This window comes from Sodiomyces alkalinus, assembly GCF_003711515.1.
Source record: "Sodiomyces alkalinus F11 unplaced genomic scaffold SODALscaffold_3, whole genome shotgun sequence".
NCBI classification, from domain to species: Eukaryota; Fungi; Ascomycota; class Sordariomycetes; order Glomerellales; family Plectosphaerellaceae; genus Sodiomyces; species Sodiomyces alkalinus.
Window position 1 is genome coordinate 689,111 of NW_021167081.1, and position 16,763 is coordinate 705,873.

Here is a 16,763-nt window from a genome sequence, read left to right on the forward strand (position 1 = left end):
TATATCCTCACTTAGCAAGTAAGACTCTTAATTATTAGATAAAGCGTAGTTAAAATCGTCATAAAATAGGTCAAAATTTAATTAAGGTAATTTTATACTATTATAACTCTCTTAGACCGTTAGGGAAACGCTGCCACCGTATTTTATATAGTGCAGATTCTATAAGCGTCCACCCGGATTATACTCTTAGCAATCCGGCCCATTACGTAACCGAAAAGACTGTGGTCTGTTCGACATACTCCGCAAGGTAGATCTGCAAAGTACGTACCAACCACCAACCACCAACCTCCATCGAGTGAGATCATAAAAAGGAAAAAAAAAAAATTCGAGAAAACCACAAAGAAGCCCGTCTCCTGCCACTGCCCGACTGCTCAATTTCATCACGTCAATCCCTCCAAGGCAATGTCCATTATCCTAGTCCACCCTAGCCATGGCTGATTCGGCCGGCAGGTCTTCCAAGGACAGGACAGCTGCCAGGGAGTCCCGTCCACCCCTCAACACCAGAGCCGTCCGCTCCCAGACCACCACATTCCCCGACGCCGATTCCCCCACCGATCCTCACCTACGGTCCAGACTCGATGACGATGATAGTGACGAAGAGGAAGAGGAGGAGGAGGACGACGACGACGAGGACGACGATGAGGACGGGGATGATGACGAGGATGATGATGACGACGACGAGGACGACGACGACGACGACGAGGACGACGACGACGACGACGACGACGACGAAGACAGGGAGGAGGAGCGACAACCCCCTCAGGCCCCTTCTGCGCCGCATAGCCGTGTCCGTACCCCGGGTCACGTCTCGTCCAAGAGCCAGGACCGCCGACGCGTGCCTTCCGAATTCTCCATAAGGCAACGCTCTCAATCTGCCTCCGTCTCCGTATCTGCCGCCTCCTCCGCCTCCCAACCATCCTTCCACACCGCTTCGAGGGCGACCCTTGCGTCCATCGCCGCCCCCGCCCGCAAACCCACCCCGCCGTCAATACCTACCCCCGGCAGTGGCCATGAGCCCATCAAGCGCAGCGAATCGGCCTCTGTGAGCGCCGACGGTCGTGACAAGGAGCCCCCCCGTCGACCTCACGTTATGCGCTCCACCTCCGCCATAGCAAGCAAGTCTACCGTTTTCGCGGCCTCCTCGTCGTCTACCTCTCGAGCCCAAAGTGCCGCCGCCGCCGCCGCCAACTCCAGCTCCAGACCGCGTGGCCAACATACCCTCTTCCCGCCCCTCCAGGACCCCAAGACTGCCCCAGACGTGCCTCCGGCCCCCGCTTCCGGCATGTACTGGTCGCGTGCCCCCGTCTCGGGAGCCCCGCATATATCGATGCGCGCCCATACCGTCACCCTCATCGGCTCCAACATCTACGTCTTCGGCGGCTGCGACTCGCGCACTTGCTTCAACCAGCTCTACGTTTTCGACGCCGACGCCTTTTACTGGTCCGCCCCGCACGTAGTCGGCGACATTCCCGTGCCCCTCCGCGCCATGACCGCCACCGCCGTCGGCAAGAAGCTCGTCGTGTTCGGCGGCGGCGACGGTCCCGCCTACTACAACGACGTCTACGTCCTCGACACCACCACCTTTCGCTGGACCAAGCCCCGCATCCTGGGCGAGCGGGTGCCCTCCCGCCGCCGCGCCCACACCGCCTGCCTCTACAAGAACGGCATCTACGTTTTCGGTGGTGGCGACGGCGTCCGTGCCCTCAACGACATTTGGCGTCTCGACGTAAGCGACATGAACAAGATGTCCTGGCGCCTCGTCTCGGCGCCGGAACGGGCCAAACACTCCCCGGGAGGAGGAGGAGGCAGCGGCGGCAGCGGCGGCAGCAGTGCCAAGGAGCTACGCCCCAAGGCCCGCGGCTACCACACCGCCAACATGGTCGGCAGCAAGCTCATCATCTACGGCGGCTCCGACGGCGGCGAGTGCTTCAACGACGTATGGGTCTACGACATCGAGGGCCAGTACTGGAAGCCCGTCATCATCCCCGTCACCTACCGCCGCCTCTCGCATACCGCCACCCTCGTCGGCTCCTACCTCTTCGTCATTGGCGGCCATGACGGCACCGAGTACTCCAACGACGTCCTGCTGCTGAACCTCATCAGCATGGCTTGGGACCGCAGGCGCGTCTACGGGTTGCCGCCCAGCGGTCGCGGGTACCATGGCACCGTCCTCTACGATAGCCGCCTCTTCACCATCGGGGGGTTTGACGGGGGCGAGGTTTTTGGGGATGTCTGCATCTTGGAACTGGCCGTGCACGCGTATTACTCGCAAATTTGCCATTTTTCCATCGAGGTGTGACGGTGCTATGGAAAGGGAGAAGAAAGGGCGGGAAAAGAAGTGGCGAAGGAGAAGAACGGTGTGGTATAGGCGGTTGCAAGGGGAAATATTCCTGGCCCTCTAAGGACCTGATGACCATCTGGATTATGGCGTACATTCAAATAGCAAAGCAAAAGGATGTCAATTGGCTGCAACACTCTTAAACCCAAATGTATTGTTTCTGTTCGTCTGTACATCTTTCCTCTTTTCATCAAGATTGAGACTACAGGTAATAGGTAATATTTTGTTTCGTCCCGACACACGAGATAAACCGCAAACGCCCCTAACATGCTTGTCCATCCACCAGAACGCCAAGAGCAGGGAGAGTGAGTGGCTCATCGATCTACAGGAAGTATGTGTTTTATAACGGTCGTATCGTGAGGGTGCCATGGCTTGAATGATAGCCTAGACGCCCTCCTCTGTTCTCGTCGTCTTGTCTTTTTCACTCGTTTTGAGGTACACCCTGCGCAGCAGCCCTCTTCCGCTCCTGGATGCGTCGCTCCTCGGCAGCAACCATGTCTGTTTTTGACAGTTAGTATGAACATAGAACACATCGAAAAAAAAAAGGGGGGCTCAAACTCATCAAACCCACCTTTCCACAAATCCTGGCCCTGGTAATCTTCCCTGTGGATCTTCTTCTCAATCAGCTTCTTGTGCTCAGGATCATCCGGGTCGACAACCATAACGGTCTCCCACCGGCCCTCCCCCTTCTTGGCATCCGACATCTCGAAAACGGCCGTGACGACGAGGACCGCGACGGTGAGGCCCTGGGCGTAGACACGGGCCTGGACGAGCTTCTGGGCGGCCGACATGGGCTGGCGGCTGACGATGGCGAAGGCGACGGCCATGCTGGCGATCCAGGAGCCGAAGACGATGGAGTAGCGGTTGCGGCGGCCCCACTCCATGAGGCGCGAGGAGGTGGTCTCGTGGGCGCGCAGGGTGTCGCGCGCGCGCTGGGTCTCGCCGCGGAAGTTGGCGGTCGGGTCGCGCTCGCGGCTGAAGGCGATGGAGGCGTGGTCGGCGGCCACGATGGAGCCGGCGGTCGCGACGGAGGAGAGGAGGAAGGCGCGGAAGGGGAGCGTGAGGCCCCGGAAGGCGGGGAAGCGGCGGTAGGCGAGCCAGGCGCCCGCGAGGCCGCCTGCGAGGCCTATGGCGCCGCCTTTGAAGCCCGCTCTTACGACGGAGTCGTAGTGGGCTTTTTCGTCTTCTTTGGTCAGTATCTTCATGGTTGGCGGTTTATTATTATTGTTGCTTTTTTTCTTTTTTTCTTTTCTTTTTCTTTTCTCTGTGGCAAGTGGCTGGGTCGGTTTGAGCGTCGTTTCAAAGTCGTGAGGATTTACGTAGACGCGTAAGGGATGAGAGTGCGGCGGTTCGAATGAGCACAAAGGTTGTCTGCCAGTGATTAACAAACCCTTCGGTGTCGGGATGCAGAGCGAGAAACTCGGCCGAGGCGAAGACGTTGAGGGGAGGAAGTTCGTTAGGGTTTGAGGTCGTGTGTCTGCTCGAATGTTGTCTAGGTATGTAATATCTAGAAGGAAGGAAGAGGCAACGTCGATAGGATCTAGGAGTTGTTTTCTGGGTGTCTTTTTGCTAGAAACCCAGTCAGACGGTCGTATGCGGCGAAAAGAAAAAAGGAACCGTGGTGATGGGGTCGTTACTTGTTCAACCTCAGAAAGTGGTGTCATCACAATTCCGCTTGGCTAACCATTGACGTAACATGGCCGTAGCCGGCGGGAGAGTCCGGCCAGAGTCGAGAGCAGCGTGCGACGTATCGACTCCGAGAAATTTCCGGGCAACGCGGGATTTGAGCGGATTGTACTGGTACGACCGCATATATCTGTCCAAGCCCTCTCACTCGCAAAAATGACGCCTCGTCCGGTACCATGTACATGTAAGGCAGCCCCCATTCCGGAATGAATCGGACCGTCGACTGGCCTTTCGGGCTTTGACTATAACTGTTGTCGCCCTAAACCCCGATCAAACGGCGAAAAGCGGATCACACATCGAACGACCAGCATCAAAAACCCCGTGGTTGAACTCGGTCCCATCTTATCGGCTGCTACCGTAGCGTTGTTCAACCTCAGAACATCAGGACATCCCCAGAGCATCATTCTTGGACAGGAGATAAATGGTTCACTCTCAGCTCGTCCAGACTCGCCTAGACCCTCGATTGCACGAGTGAGCTGATTTTGATTGCATGTTCGAGTGCATCTGACCTGGTACAGTTGTTCTACGTGGTCTTGAACCCTCGGCTCTTCGTCGACAATGGCGCCCTTTTTATGATCCGTAACGAAGTAATTGCGGATAGAATTGTTCGAGTTTCATTGCCCATTCGGCGTCCACTTGATCAGAGCTGCCATTAATTACCAAAGCATCCGTACGGATACCTACATAGGTATGTATAGGAACGGAACTCGGGGTGCCAATCGTCTTTCCGGGTCCACCCCTACAAACTGTCAGCTGCAGCTGAGCTGTGAAGCACCAACAGTCGGATTTGGCGACGCGAAATTCATATAAGCTCCGGGAGGGAGGGTAACATTCCTTCGAGCAAGCCTGTAATTAATGACTCGGGTACCGGCATCATCTTCTAACCAGATCCAGCCCGGCTGAAGCCGTCAGGTTTGATCCTGCAGGTGGGCGACCCTAGAACGCCAACAAAACCTACAAGTCCTATTTGGTTTTTGCCAGCCTCTCATCGTCCATGCCCACGCCACGACCACGGCGCCCGCCATCCCAGCCAAAGACGCAAATGCGAGACAAGGGGGTGGAATCACATGGGCATGGCGATCGCCATGGGTTTTTCGCGGAGCATCCCATCCCCCGCAAGCCTGGTCCTCCTCGACCTTGGCTGTCTGGCTGGCTGGCTTTCGTTCCCAGAAAAGTTGCGGACATTGAAGTCCCATCCGGAGGCGCCATGAGCGGAAATGAACGCCAAGAAACGTGACAGGGTGAACAGGGGCCGAAACGGTAAAATGCTCACGAGGTCCCCAGTGGAACCCGGAACCCTTGAAGAACGCTGAGTAATTACCCTTTGGGACGGACCCCTAATAACGAGAGACCAAAACCACACACACGAGTCCTGCGAATTCAATAATGCGAAATAAACATTCGGACCTTATTAGCCGCACCAGCGAGGGTTTCCCCGTCCCGTCCCACATCGTTCCTGACCGCCTCGCTGCCTCCCACGAGGATCTTTGCTCTTCTTTTCTCCCGCAGGTCCCTTCCTGCATATAGACCCCATGCAGGCGCCGTAGTTTCGGCGTCCCAATGCTGAAACTGATACAAGTAATTACATACCTGCTTCACGTTATTCGTACGTACTCCGTACCTACGTTGCGGACAAGTTTTTGGTCCGGCTGAGAAGGCTGAATGCGAATAGCGCGTGGCATACCCAGATTGCCGAGGATTCGGCTCGGTGGCCCCATCCACCCACGCAACGCACTGACCCCCATTATTCTGCAGCAGAGCCGCCCGCCCCAGCTTCCTCCGCGGCTGACTTGAACAGGGGCTTTCTTTCGCTTATGTCGACTCGTGCTGTTGATTCTATGTACATCACGGGCCCGTCTTACGACCGACTCCCCAAACAAGACGTAGTGCACTGATTGAAGAAAATGAGCACTTACAATGGGTACGAATGTTTCTTACGAAAAGCGTTGGCGCTTTTTGAGGTATTTAGCTGTGCGTTCCGCCATCCGGTTCTTGGCTGTGTACTCTGTGAAACGGCCCTAGAAGGCTTCTAGTAGCTCGAGCTCCGTATACAAATCCCACGCGGTTTAGTGGGTACTTGGCAGCAACGCATCCCCTTTATGGAAAGCCCATTACACTTACCACAAGCCAAATGAGCAACGTCGAACGTCGGGGGTCATCATCATGCGCCACTTAGCATCCCGTCCCCTGGCAAGGTACTTTGCAGAACCCCCTTTTGACCCTCCTCCAAGTGCTCCAATTTAGACCCCCAGGGTCCGAGTCAGTTCCTGCACGTCTCCGCCGAATCAAGTCTCTGAAAAGAGGTTCATTACTTGGTTATTACGTTTCTCGGTACGTAGGTATTCGTACTTCGTGTTGTACTAGGAGGGAAGTACCCGGAAACGCTACCATACCAGCTGGCCAAAGTATTCTTCTGCCATGTGGCCCATGTCAAGGAGTAGCTTAGGTACAACGTCGTCCTACACGTACATACCTTATGAAGCGAACAGGCACGGGAAGGAAGTAACCGCATTCTAGCAGCGCCTACCTTGGCCTCAACAAGGCCACCCCCAGTAAGAGACCGTGTACTATCCTATCCGTACATACATGTAGCGTGGCGTGGCGCGCATCCAGCGCTTGGCTGCTGTCTCTCTCACCACTGAACTTTGGTTTATCCATCCGTGCGCGGACGCCTCGCTGCAGTCTCCCGCCCGCTGCCAGATCACCACGCCCTATTCGCTGAAACCCGGTTGGCGGGCGCTGCGTTCACTTGGAGAGAGGGTTCGGAAGAGCAGAGCGAGCTGCCCATCCCCCAAGTTACTGTCCTAGGTACCATCGCAATGTACGGAGTACATGGTATCATTATATCATTACCAGCCACCATCTCGTCTCCGCCTGCGGATTGGGGGGGGCTAATGCAAGACATGACATCGGTTCCACGCTAGGTCCTGTTTGATATGGAGAGATCCTAGTTCGTTAAGCATGCACTGCACAGAGGACGTCTCCGCATTGTATTATAGGTACTGTCGTCTCTCGTGTGATGCCAAACATTGTGGCTGCAGACCTGACAGTCAGATGCTGCGCTGCGTTGGGCGTAGGTACGTTATGCTCTGTACATATTTCGAGGTCCTAAAGTCTCACCGCCTTTCAAAATAAAGCCCCCTCGTATCCCGAATCTGAACCCCCCCTTTTCAGGCGAAGGGGAATGCTCACCGCTCGCTTTCTGCCGGTTTGTCCCGCCTCCAAAGTGTATTGTTGACGCCCCAAACTTCAGAGAAGGCATAATCTCGACAACAGAGCTATAACCATTCGGACAGCGGTACGGAGTAGAAACTATACCGCCAGGCCTCTCCGTCTCGCTTGGTCTATCCGTCATTGTTTCGGTTGCTATTCGGAACTATCCACACGACCTCGTCATCAGTGGCTCATTCGCCGATGATCGCAAAACGTAGCATAGGCCGTCGTTGGTGATCAGCGACCGACCATCACGTCCAGTGGATTCCCTCTCCGGGGGAAGCAGGCCGTCAACTGGGAGATACGGAAGACTAAGAGGGAGGGGTCCGTTCCTTGAGATTATCCAGAACGGCGTATCCATCGACTCTGTTATCTGTCCAGCGACAGGATTCTCTTTCCCTTCATAGAATAGTTGTCTATCAGATGCGACGTCCGCCGATACCACTAACCCGAATAACCTAGGTGCAAAGCGTTATCTTCCTTCCCCATCTACTCCGTCACTTTGCCGATGACTTTTGATACGCTTACTGTGTTGGCAGCAGGTTTTGAGGACTCAGTTGGTATTGATTCCGTCTGGGGGGCTCCAGAACGATCTTCTACCCTGCCTCCTGAAATGGCAACACGACACCGTGGGGGTTGCCCAAGAAGTCCCCTAAGGACCAGGTTGAGACGCTGACGACAGAGCTGCAAACCCAGGCGCCATAAGTTGTTCGGAAAGGTTCGTGGCTCAATGTGGGTTTCCACAGTATTGGACGTTTGGACAAAGGAAAAAAAAATAAAAAAAGGAACAAAGAAATAAAAAGAAAAGGCAGAAAAAAAGAGAGAACGGCGAAAGCTCCACTGGTCAGATTTAACAGGCATGCCTAAAGCAGTAAAGCCAGCGAATGTCTCTCTGCTAAACACGCAGCTTTCCGTAACCATAAAGCCAAAGGCCTTCCAATGAAGTGTCCGAAGAGGGCTAATTGTCATGACGATAATGGGATGATTCCCTGCTAACTGGTGTCCGGGCGAATATGTTGTATCTACGGGGCTTGGATGGGCTACTTCATAGGCCGGGGGTTCAAATGTGGGCCCCGGTTCAGGGGGATGCCGGCTGGGATCCGCCCCGAGTGACCCCGTGGAATTATTACCGGGCTGTCATTCATTTGTCGGGGTTGGGGTGCTATCGTTAGCCCGTCAGGGAGTCACCATGTTTGGTGAACGGTCAGCGCCCACTTTTTGTTGCAAGACTCGAATCTCACGAGATTACTCCGTACCTCGCAACTCTGACCATATCCGGGCCTCAAGCATGATTCACAACTTGCCATAGCCGTACTTGTAAATGCCACCACAAGAGGCCTCACATCAGACACCAGAAATGTCAATGTCAATGTACGTTGTACGTAGAACTCGGACTTTACGTTCAGGCGATACGATTGTATGTACAAGTTCCCTCGGGGGTTGAGAGTCAAAAAAAAGGTGGGTGGGAGGTGCCGTCCACCACTAGTGGATGCCAGCATGAGTCAAGGCGCACCAACCCACCCACATCTGCACTTACCCAAGCCGAGTTGGGTGGAAACGGGCTTGGCTGCTATTAAAAGGTTTCAACACCTGTTTACCAAAGCAGCGGCACAGTGGGCCGCCCTCGAACAGGTTGCGAGCGTTTCGGTGGAGATGGCCACTCATCCGTTCATTCCCCCGTCCGTTCCAACATCATGTACGTTTGAATGCATTCGCGCAGTATCCTGATCTGGTCTCCGACAGTGGAGAGGTCATGCACAGCCTGGAGGGGCCACACTGGGTATAGCAGTATCTGGGTTGTACTCTGTATGATGGGTATGATGGTCGGCGGGGTGACGACATGTTGACAAAACCACAGATCTGCGAAATCGCGATCGCAACTCTTGTCGTCACACCCTTTCTATCGGATGAGCGGATACTACTCGTTTTCTAGGTTCTTCAGTTGGGGAAAACCTCACTTTCGCTTCTTGCGCGTAATGAGACAATGATGCGGGGAGGGATGAGCATTGCATCGCCTTGATGAGACAAGCGTGTCTGGCCTTTCTTGTTCGGTTCATGGTCTCGCCCGTCGCCTAGTCGTCACACAACAGGCAATACGTTGTAGGCAACAGACAACAGGGCGCGCATCTCGGACATTGCCCCGGTTCGATGATCTTATCGCCTTTGTCACACGTTTCACTGGCTGACATAGATTCGTACGAAGTACGTTCGAATAGGGATGCATGGGATGCATCCGTTCGAGCGAGCGTTGGGAGATGGAGTATGCGGGGAGCAGAGCCGAAGTGCCGCATTTGGACGACATTATTCGTGAAGCCATCCAACAAGTCATGGCCATGGTAGTTCGTGCTTGCGATTTGTGTTGGCGGCTACAAGAGTTAAAGGGCTTCGGGAGCCCGCACTGCAGCGGCTTGACACTTTACAGTGTTCGGCAAGGCCTCTTGATTCATTCCACATTTATTCACATGTGCAATCGAGTCGCAAACCCCAACCGGGTCCCAACTCTGATCCCGACCTGCTCATTACGGAGTACGTAAGGCTATATATAATTTGGGGACTGGGTCGTCAAAACGGCGATGGGGACTGTACGCTCTTTCACGTTGGGCTGTCATGTCGAGCCGGCTAAGAGGTACCCGGTCAGACCATATGTGGGACCGGTCACTAGGCGGATAGACTGTACTGTACTATGTACTGTAAGTCTGCCGTGTATGTATCCCGCGGACGTATGTATCTGGGAAGGGTTCATATGGAAATGCATGCTTTTGTCCTCGGTGCGCTGTAATTACGAAGTATTCGTAATAATTACTCCCTAATGGCAGGGGAAATGACGGCCTCCGGAGTACTTCTACCAACCCTGTCCACATGGATTTATGGATTTCGATGATCCTGAACCCCCTGAACACCCTTATGTACAACGTGCACCCAGTGAGCGAAGTTACTTCATCCCCAAACATAGCAACGAAGGTACGTACGTTGTACAACCACGGGACCAAACAGGAGGGGGGGTGAAATCGCCTCGACTTGACTCGATCCATTTCATCTCGCATCTCATTTATTATGTAGGAAGTCGTGGGTGGTATGGAGATGGTGAGGCCTTGGCTCTTTCATGTCCATCCCATCTGACCGTGGGAATAAGAAACAAACAATACCTTGATTAATGATTTATACATATTGCATCCAGGACCTCCCCATCTCTCGTTCTCCCCTTTCTTCCCCTATCCATGTTCAACATACAACGTACAACGTACATACTCTAAAGAACGGCTTCACGCCCAGGACATCGTCAACCCTTTTTGACTTGATTATTTGTCCTCCTAGAGTGCGGGTATTCGCGGTCCTTTCCGGGAAAGTCTCAGCTATATTTTCTCGACGAAGGGATTGGGGATCTCTCCTTATCTTGCTTACACCCACCATCTCTTTTGGAGTGGACGGCAAACGCACACCCACAACATCAATATCGTCATCCGTTATTGTCCCGTCCTCAAAGGCCGGATCAACCTCTTCGCTCCGGACGGCGTACACTCATCTAATGGAGTTTTCGGCATCAAGTCATCTGTATTTCGTTCCCGAGTAGGAAAATCCTCCGCGTTCCACTGCTTCACCGATAGAACGAAACCCCGGCCTCCGAACTCATTGCCGCGGCTCTTTTCCTTTGACCTCCTGGCCCATCGGATACAACTGACGGACGTTTGCGCCTGTTCCCCCTCTCCTGCTACCAGTCAGCGCCTCCAAATACATATAAGCTCCGCGGAGGCTTAACGCCGACCTACCCTACCGAACACGCCGTCGCCACGCACCAGACATTCGACAACAGAGCTTATTCATTTAGCGACCATCTTTACGCTTTCCCACCTTTCTCTCCTCGACGTCACAAAGCATTTCATTAATCCTCCCTTTGCGATCCGCAGTCGCAAAACGTCAAAAAGCGGTGCGGTACTCTACAACGTACCACTTCGACGAACTGAAGCCGTACCTTCACACAAAGGTACCTACTCTCGCTTCACTGTAATCTCACTTGGGGAAGTTTGGCTTGGAAGGTGCATAAGGAGTAGCACCTTCCGTGCACTACTAGTACCTATAGTTGCACCCCCCTTACTCGAGCAAGCAACCACCTGCACTCGGTCGAGGGCCCCACAACGCAACCGGCTCTTTCCACCTTTCCCAGCAATTCCACTAGGAGGACCACCCCCCCCCCCCCCCTTCTCTTTCTTTGACGCACGATCCATTAGCACGGGCTCCACAGTTAGGTAACCGTCATGAAGAGTGCCCTTCGGTGGTTCACCCCATCCCCAACGAGTACCGAGGGCTCAAAAGACCGTGACCCATCCAGTCGGTCCGCCACTGCCGCCGCTCTTTCCCAGTCACGTAGTGAGGAGGCCACACCCTTCCCACGCAGGTCCCCTGCTTCCGTCTCTACCACCAACACCAACGCTGTCCGCAGCGATCATTCTTCGCCCTTCTCGCGCTTCTCCGACAACCATCACCATCAGATTAATACCAACAACCCCGCTTTCTCGTCGCCGTCGCCGGAAGCCTCTCATTCGGTTTCCCTCACACCCAGCTCCCCCCAGCCAGCAACCCCAACCGATGGGGATTTATTAGATCGCGACGCCGCTTTCTCGTCCTCCAAGCCCATCACCATCGGCGCCGGACATCTCGCTGGTGGCAACACCTCTTCGTCCCGCCGTTACCCCGCCATCGCTGCGTCGCCTTCCTTTGCGCCGGCCATCGAGTCTGCTAGCTTCGACGCTCGCGACCCCTTTGGCATTCCCGAGGATCAATTCGACTCCTCTCGCGCGTTCCCATCCCGCTCGATCGACATTGACATGACCACCGGGCCCTCCATGGATTCGACCATGAGCCGCCCCCGCCAGGACTCCTTCGTGAGCGCCGGCCCGAAACCCATATCCATGAATAATGCGAACCGCGATCATGTCAGCCGGCAGCGCAGAGAATCTCTTGCGGGAAGCCTCATGGGAGGCGCAAGTTGGAGTGGCATGTCACTTGGCAGTTTCATTCGCGATGAGTAAGTTTTCCCTTCCCCCGTCGTATTTCGTCGTCCACCATCTCATACTCGTTCATCGTTGAATCGCGCCCGAGGATGCCGATTTTCTGCGTCTTTTTTTTTTCTTCTTTTCTATTCTTTTTTCCTTTTCTTTAAATTTTTTTTTCTTTTTTGAGATGGCTGTTCAGCGTGCGACCCGAGACCGTTCTAGTAGGGCCTTGGCGGCGCATCCTGTCCAAGTGCCCCTCTTCCCCTCCACTTCCCACCCCTCAACTCGCATGGGATGCGACGTTTCGTCAGCTCGTTCAAGTACTTCCGGTGGCTAATCGCAGAATTCTCTCTTTCTAGTATAGTCATGGCGGGCACCTCGCCCTTTACCCACCAACAGTCGCCCAGTCTCCACTCGTCATCCTACCTGCCCAAATTCGAAGCGAACTTCATGAGGGACTTCACCTGCTGCGGACTGACCTTGTCTAACCTGCACGATCTCCTGCAGCACTATGAAGAAGCTCACATGCAACCGAGTCCCAACACGTCGCGGGGAACTGGACCTTTCGCCTCGCAGTTCTTCCCTCTCTCCCCGCCCTCCGGCTCGCAAGATGCCTCTCGCCGCATGGGTTCCACTTCCAGTGGCGGCCAGCAGAACACGAATGCCAAGATTGCTCCGTCGCGACCAAGCCCCGGCATGTCGAATGCTGGCATGGCGAGCATGGGCCCGGGATTGAGCCAGCAGCCGGGCTCTCAATCGCACAATCAGATGTCCTCTCATATGGACGAGATGGACACTGTCGGAGATATGGAGATGGATGACGCAGTAGGGCACATGGAGATGGATGACGACAGCAATAGGACAATGCAGCAGGCGCGGCAGATGTTCGGCCAGCAACAACGGCCGCAATTGCAGGTCAACGCCTCGGGCATCACGCAAGGCCTCCGGACATCACAGCCGACTACCCCGGCCGCCGGCGGCGCCTATGGCTTCCAGCACAATCCCACCGTCTCGTCTGTTAACACGCCCACTCTCTCTACGCACCAGACTCCCCGAACTAGCTCCGATTTCCAGTCGAGCCAGATGGACGACGATTTACCAGGCATGCCGATGGGCGGTGGAAATATGGGGCTCAACGGCGCCAACTTCGGCGCCAATGGCTTCGGCACCGGAAACAGCAGTAGCAATGGCGGCAGTGCCACCAACTCGGAGTACTGCATCAATGACCCTGGCAAGCATCTGTCCAGCCCTGGAAATGCCTTGACCCCTCAACAACGCGCACTGCAGGCACAGTTGATCAATTTGGGCTTTGATACCTCTCAGCCAAACAGTCCTGCCAATGCTGCCCTGCTCCAGAAGTTTACAGCAATGATGCAGAACGAGGAGCAGAAGCCATATAAGTGCCCCGTGATAGGATGCGAGAAGGCTTATAAAAACCAAAACGGCCTAAAGTGAGTTCCTCTCCCCCCCCCCCCCATCCTACTATTGAGTGGCCGTTTCGCCATGACCGCTAACTAGTCCCCCTCCTTAGGTATCATAAGCAACATGGTCACCAGACGCAGCAGCTGCACGCCAACGAGGATGGATCATTCTCCATTGTCAACCCCGAGACCGACGCGCCTTATCCTGGTACTTTAGGAATGGAAAAGGAGAAGCCATTTTCCTGCGACGTGTGTGGAAAACGATATAAGAATCTCAATGGTCTCAAATACGTAAGCTTAGCGACTGATAGTGTCAAAGAGGGGTGAAGAAGAAGCTAACTTGAGGTCCTACAGCACAAGAGCCACTCAGCACCTTGCAATCCGGATTTCAAGCTGATTGCAGCCGGTCTTAACCTTCCAGGTGGATTAGGCGGGTTACTTGAGAACCATTTCACCAACCTCCCAGGCATTGGTGAGGATCAGCAGATGATGTGATCATCGGTGTTCTATTCTCTACCGACTCGGCAGTCGTCTTTGGTCTTTTTATAGGCCAAGGACAGCCTTCCCGTCGCTCTCAGGTTTTCTGTCATGAAAAGCATCTGCATTACCGATTTTTAATCTCGGTTTTATCATCGGAAATGTCTCTCCTCTCCACCACTTTTTAGACCAGGAAAAGCGGTCTTTTGCATCACATGGCGTTTATGGTATTGTTGTTCTACGGAAAGATGCCACAGCCCAGCGCTCTTCGGCATCGTCTCTTCTGCCCAGCAACCTGAATTTATTCGCCCTTTTTTGTTTTTATACCCCAATAGATCGGCCGGCGCCATTCGATGACTTGGGGATACGCACGAAGAAAGGCTTTCCGTTTCCGCCCCCTTCAGATACAACCTTCATTTACCCCCGCTTAGACCTACCTAATACAGCCCGTGCGAAAAAGCGGACGACACCAAGACGGCACTAGACGATGCGCATCCGGGGGGATATGATAGGGGATATGATACTTGATCGGGGGCACAGGAAAAGAACAGCGGAAAGGGCGTTTTGTCTGAGTTTCTTCTCCTTTTGGTTTTTGACATGATCTCAAAATGCATGTCTGTTTTTTTTTTTTTTTTTTCTCTTTCTCTTTTCTTTCTCATGGCGGAAAACAAAAGTACGGAAAAGGATGAAGTATGTGCAGCGATGTGTTGCATAGATGGCTTTATCTTGGCTTCCTGGATGTGGTTAACGAAGCGAAGAGGAAAAAGGGTATAGCCCCTCACGATGGATGGCTGATGCGGGAGGCTGATACAGGAGGCTTGTCTGCCTTTTGTTGTTTGAGGCTTTGGCTGCGCGCTTTCCCCATGGGACGATGCTTTGATGCATTCACGACAGACAGGTGGCAGCGGGCACCTCTTTTGTTTTTTGCATCACCACCCTTTTACCTCTCGGTCAAAATGGGGTGGCAGAGTGGTGGTTGCTTTGGTTCTTTGCCTTTGGCCTGTTCTTGGGGTCTTGCTGATCAGTTTGCTCCAGATTGAGCAACACAAGCTTTCTGTCTTTGGCCTCTTCTTTTTTTTGTTCTTTTGTTTTTCTGTCTCGGTCGGCGTTTACTAAGAAACCAAAAGTGTAGGGAGGTTCCGGAAAAGTCAAGTCACCCAACCAGTGGTCTAAGTCTACCTTGGTTCAGTCGGAATATAGACATCGGTTCTGCCGCGCTTGCTAGTGATGTTCGTGATGTTTTCCCTTGCTCTACTTTCCTTCCCGCCCCTTCATTTAACAAGTACCATGGCGCAGTCGGCGAAGTACGAAGCACAGCACCGGTATTACCTAAGGTAAGGTAGGCAGCCCCATCGCCACTCGGAGGTACACGTGTAATGTCCGGACCTTTATCTCCACTCGTTCGTCTCGATATCGGTGCCTGATTACGTGTACGGCGAGTTGTAACCGATTGTTCCCGTAAAGGTACACCACTTTCCCATGTGGCCAATATTATCCGTACGAATGAAGACGAGTTGCCACGATTCAAACGTGAGGACTTAGCAAGAGGACAGGGATGTTGGCGATAACCCCCCGTTTGCCATCGTTGAGAAGACCCAGAAGTCCTTCCGGGCGGTGGGGCCGTGGACGGACGTAAGCAGCCTTCTCAGGGGTTATATCCAAGTATTACGTATACGTAGATACATCCGTGGTGATGTCCAAGGTACAGAAGTAGTTGACCTCGTAGCTTGACCTCGTAGCTGCATCACCCCCGCCCCGGGCCCGGGAACATGAACCCCCCTCCCCCCTTTCCCTTGTTATCCTCATAACGATGATCAGGACGGGGACGGAAGGCAGAAGAAATTCGATCGGCATTCATCTGAAAACCACGGAGATTATGTTGTCATGGAGCAGAAGAGAATGTATGTCGTCATAGCTCTTATCTTTATCTGGAAGGCTGGGGCTGAAGGGTTACTTTGCAGTCAGAAAGGAGCTTGGAAAAGGCTGGGCGTGATGATAATTAAGTGTAATACTTGGCAAGAATGATATTGATCAACCCGGGGCGAATCAGGTCAATCGGTCCAGAGGATGATCATCATGCCTCGTACTCCATCTGGGGAAGACGGGGCCGATGATGACGGGGAACTTGCTCTTCTTACTCTTGGTATACCCAAGTCAGAGATGCTGATTCTACACGTACAAGTTCATCCCAGGAACGGGCCAGGGCCTTCAAATTCGTGGTTGAATCGTTCGGTTTTTTTTTTTTCATCGTAATACTATCTGACCGCGCGCCGGGGTAAATCTAGAAATACACGATAGGAGAGAGAGGAGGCAGAGAACACCAGTGAGAGAAAACGTAAGTAACTGTCTGTCGGAAGGAAAAGCCAAAACACCTTGCGATGCAAACCAAAGTCATCCATCGTGCCGAGAGGGGGATAAGGAAGAAGAAGGAAGGACAATAAAAAGAAAGAAACTGAAAGGATGCTGCCCGGGAAAGACTTTTCCTTTGGAGGGCCAAGCAAAAAGGGGGGTGACGTCCTCGGGGAAGCATGTATCGTAATATTCCTCATCGCCCATGCATGCCGATCGTGAGACGATAGGGAGAGAGAGGCCGTCAATCATCATCAAATATTCCGTGTGTTCACCCCTTTTTTTTTT

General features: G+C 53.7%; 6 protein-coding genes across 6 annotated transcripts; 3 read left to right on the plus strand and 3 right to left on the minus strand.

Moving 5' to 3' along the window:
- Positions 1-279: 279 nt before the first annotated feature.
- Positions 280-2,579, plus strand: SODALDRAFT_331781 (galactose oxidase). Its single transcript, XM_028611544.1, has one exon. The coding sequence runs from the start codon at positions 431-433 to the stop codon at positions 2,297-2,299; it is 1,869 nt and encodes a 622-aa protein (XP_028467484.1). The 5' UTR covers positions 280-430; the 3' UTR covers positions 2,300-2,579.
- Positions 2,580-2,759: 180 nt separating this feature from the next.
- On the minus strand, positions 2,760-3,543 carry SODALDRAFT_273779 (hypothetical protein; the record flags this gene model as incomplete). The annotated part of the gene is made up of 2 exons (XM_028607917.1): positions 2,760-2,836; positions 2,910-3,543. 2 exons carry the CDS (start codon positions 3,541-3,543, stop codon positions 2,760-2,762), a joined length of 711 nt encoding a protein of 236 aa, XP_028467485.1.
- Positions 3,544-3,985: 442 nt separating this feature from the next.
- SODALDRAFT_358089 (hypothetical protein) lies at positions 3,986-8,098 on the minus strand (the record flags this gene model as incomplete). The annotated part of the gene is made up of 21 exons (XM_028614066.1): positions 3,986-4,135; positions 4,173-4,252; positions 4,320-4,500; positions 4,534-4,590; positions 4,772-4,788; positions 4,910-4,944; positions 5,027-5,333; positions 5,446-5,587; positions 5,650-5,860; positions 5,963-6,029; positions 6,165-6,211; positions 6,298-6,317; positions 6,418-6,483; positions 6,611-6,763; positions 6,878-6,915; positions 6,997-7,059; positions 7,217-7,302; positions 7,411-7,548; positions 7,731-7,845; positions 7,898-7,963; positions 8,065-8,098. 21 exons carry the CDS (start codon positions 8,096-8,098, stop codon positions 3,986-3,988), a joined length of 2,073 nt encoding a protein of 690 aa, XP_028467486.1.
- A 328-nt stretch (positions 8,099-8,426) lies between these two features.
- SODALDRAFT_377607 (hypothetical protein) lies at positions 8,427-11,426 on the plus strand (the record flags this gene model as incomplete). Its single annotated transcript, XM_028614919.1, has 17 exons — positions 8,427-8,457; positions 8,547-8,608; positions 8,734-8,788; positions 8,844-8,920; positions 8,958-9,017; positions 9,096-9,125; positions 9,342-9,380; positions 9,454-9,593; positions 9,713-9,763; positions 10,075-10,198; positions 10,298-10,321; positions 10,494-10,516; positions 10,660-10,782; positions 10,843-10,952; positions 11,049-11,179; positions 11,259-11,271; positions 11,362-11,426. 17 exons carry the CDS (start codon positions 8,427-8,429, stop codon positions 11,409-11,411), a joined length of 1,143 nt encoding a protein of 380 aa, XP_028467487.1. The 3' UTR covers positions 11,412-11,426.
- Positions 11,427-11,490: 64 nt separating this feature from the next.
- Positions 11,491-14,144, plus strand: SODALDRAFT_274288 (hypothetical protein; the record flags this gene model as incomplete). The annotated part of the gene is made up of 4 exons (XM_028607936.1): positions 11,491-12,260; positions 12,588-13,679; positions 13,760-13,940; positions 14,004-14,144. 4 exons carry the CDS (start codon positions 11,491-11,493, stop codon positions 14,142-14,144), a joined length of 2,184 nt encoding a protein of 727 aa, XP_028467488.1.
- A 1,996-nt stretch (positions 14,145-16,140) lies between these two features.
- SODALDRAFT_377609 (hypothetical protein) lies at positions 16,141-16,761 on the minus strand. The gene is made up of 3 exons (XM_028614920.1): positions 16,499-16,761; positions 16,306-16,332; positions 16,141-16,265 (listed from the first exon to the last, which is right to left on the minus strand). Exons 1-3 carry the CDS (start codon positions 16,673-16,675, stop codon positions 16,173-16,175), a joined length of 297 nt encoding a protein of 98 aa, XP_028467489.1. The 5' UTR covers positions 16,676-16,761; the 3' UTR covers positions 16,141-16,172.
- Between the last annotated feature and the right edge of the window lie 2 nt (positions 16,762-16,763).